This window comes from Apaloderma vittatum, unplaced genomic scaffold, assembly GCF_000703405.1.
Source record: "Apaloderma vittatum isolate BGI_N311 unplaced genomic scaffold, ASM70340v1 scaffold40357, whole genome shotgun sequence".
Taxonomy (NCBI): Eukaryota; Metazoa; Chordata; class Aves; order Trogoniformes; family Trogonidae; genus Apaloderma; species Apaloderma vittatum.
In genome coordinates this window covers 1-4,208 of record NW_009725264.1, presented here as the reverse complement: position 1 = coordinate 4,208, position 4,208 = coordinate 1, and the positions used below count along the sequence as shown (strand labels likewise).

The window sequence follows — 4,208 nt, the reverse complement described above, 5'->3', positions numbered from 1 at the left end:
TTAAACCAATTTATACAATATTAAATTAAGAATCCAGAGATAGGATAAATTCTATTGGTTCTTCGATGCCATACAAGTATTAGATGGTTTTCTTGAGACAACATTAGTACAGAACAAAAAGGGTTGAACAATTACAGGAGATTTCTACTCTCCATTGCCTTTTATTTACAGGTCAGAATTCACAAAGGTTTCAATTTCAGTTCTCAAGAGAGATTATTTCTGACTAAACAAAAAAGGACATTTATGATCTCAGTGTGTAAAAGCTGACAGCTGCTTGCAGAAAACAGGTTGTTTGCACTAGCTCACCCACTTCTGCAATGGTAGTTCTACAAAACAAAAGGAAGTGTTTGAACCACTATTTGGATATTCAACGTACACATCGTGATAAACGTGACATTGCAAAATTCTTGTGAGCATTTCATCCCTTTCAACTTAACGCACCTTCGGTAGCAATACTTGTAAGAAACGTTACCTCATCTAAAGCATTAGAGGGCTTAACAGCTCTTGTATTTCACACTCAGGAGGAGAGCTTACAGAACAGTGATTCTGAAGGCTGCTAAGCAGGAGAATTTAATCAGTTGCTTCATTGTCACTGGGAGATCTCAACCAATTCATTTAAACCTCTCAGGGGGTGGAGGAATGAGGAAAGCGTGGTGTCAGAGAAAAACCATCCCGCTGTTTAATAGTTGTATGGCATTTTAAATTTTCGGATTAAGCAGCTAAGGGTCTTTCACAACACCCACCAAGGCTGGCCGCAGCGTACGCCCGTGCAGCTTATAGCCAATCTTGGATACTAATGCGATAGTGCCCGGCTCCTTCCCTTCCATGGGAGCGTGAAACAACGCTTCATGTTCGTAGGGATCGAACTTGGCTCCGACAGGATCCAGTCTGAGCAGGCCATGTTTTTTAAACACTTTTTGAATCTGTACTTCTGTCATAACGAGACCTTCGTATAAGCTCTTCAAGTGAGGATTCTCATCCTTAATTTCTTCTTTTGGAACACTTTCTGTTGCTTTCTCCAAAATGTCTGCAACTTCTAGTAAGTCCTTACAGAAGCTCTGAATCCCTAAAAAGAAAGAGGAGGAAATGGGATTAGTCCACTATGGGAAAAAAATGTCAAAAAAATCACCTAAAACACAACCCCAAATCCTACAGCAATAATCTGTACTCTTAGATTTTTAAGAAGATATGTGATACTGTAAACATCTGGAGTAAAATGTCCTTTCCAGTTTTACTTGATGATACGGAACTATTACAGATATTTCACCTGCTCTAGTTCTATGAAAAAAAGGTAATTCAACCTAATACTTAAAAGAGCTACAGCTATGCTGATGACCTGATATCAACAGTTAAAATTCCAGTCAAAGATACCAAAACCTTCAGATGGCTGAATGCAAATTCCTCATGTCTCTCTCATCCTGGGATTCACCTAAAGATCAAACAATTATGTTGTCCTATTCCAACTCTTTGATCTGACCTGCTAAAAATATTTGCAGAATAAAGTAGTCAGACTGATGAGGAGTCCAAGAAATTAATTCCTTGAATGATTCCTCCTTGAATGAAAAGAACTCACACCTCTCCCTCCCACTACACTATTTATGCAGAGTCAAAAGCTGTGTTTTGTAAAGTCTAAGCAATTCCTAAGCTGACAAGAGTCTGTGTCCTGAAGCTGTTTCCTGGCTCACGCTAGAAGAATGTGGACTGATCTCACTCAACGCAAACTGTCGGCAGAATCATAAAAACCCAAAACGATTCAGTAGACTAACACATTTCTACGCAGAGGGAAGCCAATGACAAACTGCACTGCATTTTCGTAGCCTTATTCTTTTCTTCTTTAAGCCACAGCCAGCCTTTATTACTCAAGTTCACATTTTCGGTGTTTTGTTCCTCACCAAGAATCGATACAAGCATTACCAGAGGTCAAGTCTTTAGCTTAAAAAAACCCCACAAAATAAAACTACAGGAGCACCATTCTTTAAGCCAGAGGGACAGTCAAACACTAAGGTGCTACAGCATTCTTCTGCTGCAGTATTTGCATATGATTTTTGTTTTACGGATTTGTAGGTGAACTGTCAGAAAGCTACATCAGATGTCAGTAGCCTGGCTCTTGAAGATGTGTTTCTAGCACTCCTTGTAGCTACTGACTGTACATTCCTATCACTGAAAAGAATCCACCCGTTTATTCTATTTGAAAACTATGGCCTTCAACAAAACAGAGAAGTTATTCTAATACAGAAGGCTAAAATAACCCCCAACAAAATACCCTCACCCACAAAAAAGAACTAAGCTCAAAACAAACACCAGGAACAAAAAAACCCAAACCAGAAGGAAAACCAGTATTCTGTGCTCTTGGTTCAGTCTTTTGCAGTCAGTTCTGAGACCAAAGTGCATGAAAAAGGCAAACTTCAAGCTGCAAACCGTACTGGAAAATCTACTAGTGCTACTTTCCTACTAGTGTAGGAAATCCAATACAAAATTTAAAGAAAATTTCAAGTTGCTGACTTAAGCAGTCTCACCGTTGTCTAGCGAGTCAATTACAATTCTGATGCAAAGTGAGGAACCATTCAAACCTCTCTGCCCCAAATACATTGTTTAACCGAACAGTCAGAATCACTGGGAAGTACAACTTTTCAAAACTGTGGGCCAGTCAGCACAGTTTTCCAGGCTGTGCATTTCCTGGGTCTTATGACGATACACAAAGGGAGCCTCCACTGACCATATAACTTTGCCTCTTCTACCAGCTTCTGGCTTCTTTGCCTCACGTTTTCTGCATCTGCCAAGGCACGCTTGTACTTGTCCTAAAAAGAAAAAACAGTAACAGAAGAGATTTTATTCCTGGGTGTTGGGTGGTTGATGATAATTCAAACCAACATATTTAGTATAAAACAGCATTTTAAACAGCTACATAACTTAAACCCACTATCTAAAGATTAATCTGAAGACAACATGCCAACTATCTCAGCATCCTTCCTATCAAGGCAGGTGTTTTCTTCCATTTAGTGCAGAAAGACGTGCGGGAAGGGAAATCAGATGGGTTTCCAGACTCTCAGTATTTGGCAACAGATTAGCTGGAAGAAATTTTTGACTCTACGGATATATCAAGTTTTATCAATCAAAGATTTCTGTTTTTTTCTAGTAGTGTGTGTGTTCACAGAAAGCCTTCCATCCAGAAGCTGGAAATAAATTATCCAAAAATCTTAATTTTGGACCAGAGATGCATTTAGGTCTTGTAGTATAGCTACTCTTAAGTTTAAAGAAATTATCGAACTGCAGGATTTTGTTCAACAACTAGACAGCAGTCACACAAGTGTACCCAGAGGGTGCACCGAGAACCTGCAGTGAACGCTCTTAGGTGCGCAGTTTGTAAGGTATGCAACATGATGACCAGACGACACTTACAGTAACTTCTTTTAGTTGTTCTTCCAGTTTGACCTTTTCTTCAGTTAACCTTTTTTCAGCAGAGCTGGGTTCAACCTTCTGCTCATTTTGGCTCTGAGTGTGGTCTTCTTCCAAGTTCTGGCCACTATTTTTCTGTTGTGTTGCTACACAAAGCAGTCGCGGAGAAGTCCTAAGGCAAAAACACACAGACAATATTAATCAGTTGCTGACTATGTAAGCTATTAAGAGTTTTCTGGACATACTGGCCACTTAATTTGACACGTCAATGTCTATAAAACTCTCACTTTAAAGCACAAATTAATACAATTCTAGGTCTGTGAAAACTGTTTGCAGAACCCTTTATGAGAAGTAACTGAACTTAGCCCATCCAAACTGCTACAAAAACCAACCTGGCTGCCAGGTAACAACCACTGGGCAGCAGCTTCTGAGTATTCATTATGTTCAGTTTACAAAGTGAGCTCGGCACAGGACTCTATCAGGTAGCAAATCCAGCTCACATGATGCAACCACCAGCAACAGTCTCCCAGAAAACACAACCGTTTGCCGCCTGATTGCTCCAGGCCAGAAAAGCACCTTCTGTATCACCGCTGTATCGCAGATATCAGGTGAAAAAAAAGCCAGTCTCCATGAAGATGCCTATTTGCCCCCCCTAACGTCTCCTAACCCGACCCAGCGCAGCTCACTGAGCACAGCGGATCACGGAGGCGGCGGGTGGATCAGCGTCGCAACAAGAGGCCTCTGATCCCCGCACGTCACACCAAGGCCTCAGGCCTGGAGGCCTCCAGAATCAAGACCGGGCCGGGAGGGCC

General features: G+C 41.0%; 1 protein-coding gene across 1 annotated transcript; it reads right to left on the bottom strand.

The window, feature by feature from the left end:
- On the bottom strand, nt 1–3,588 carry GRPEL1 (GrpE-like 1, mitochondrial (E. coli); the record flags this gene model as incomplete). The annotated part of the gene is made up of 3 exons (XM_009872824.1): nt 1–1,066; nt 2,717–2,798; nt 3,400–3,588. Coding segments are annotated over 3 exons (618 nt in total), but the record flags the coding sequence as incomplete, so codon positions are not given.
- Between the last annotated feature and the right edge of the window lie 620 nt (nt 3,589–4,208).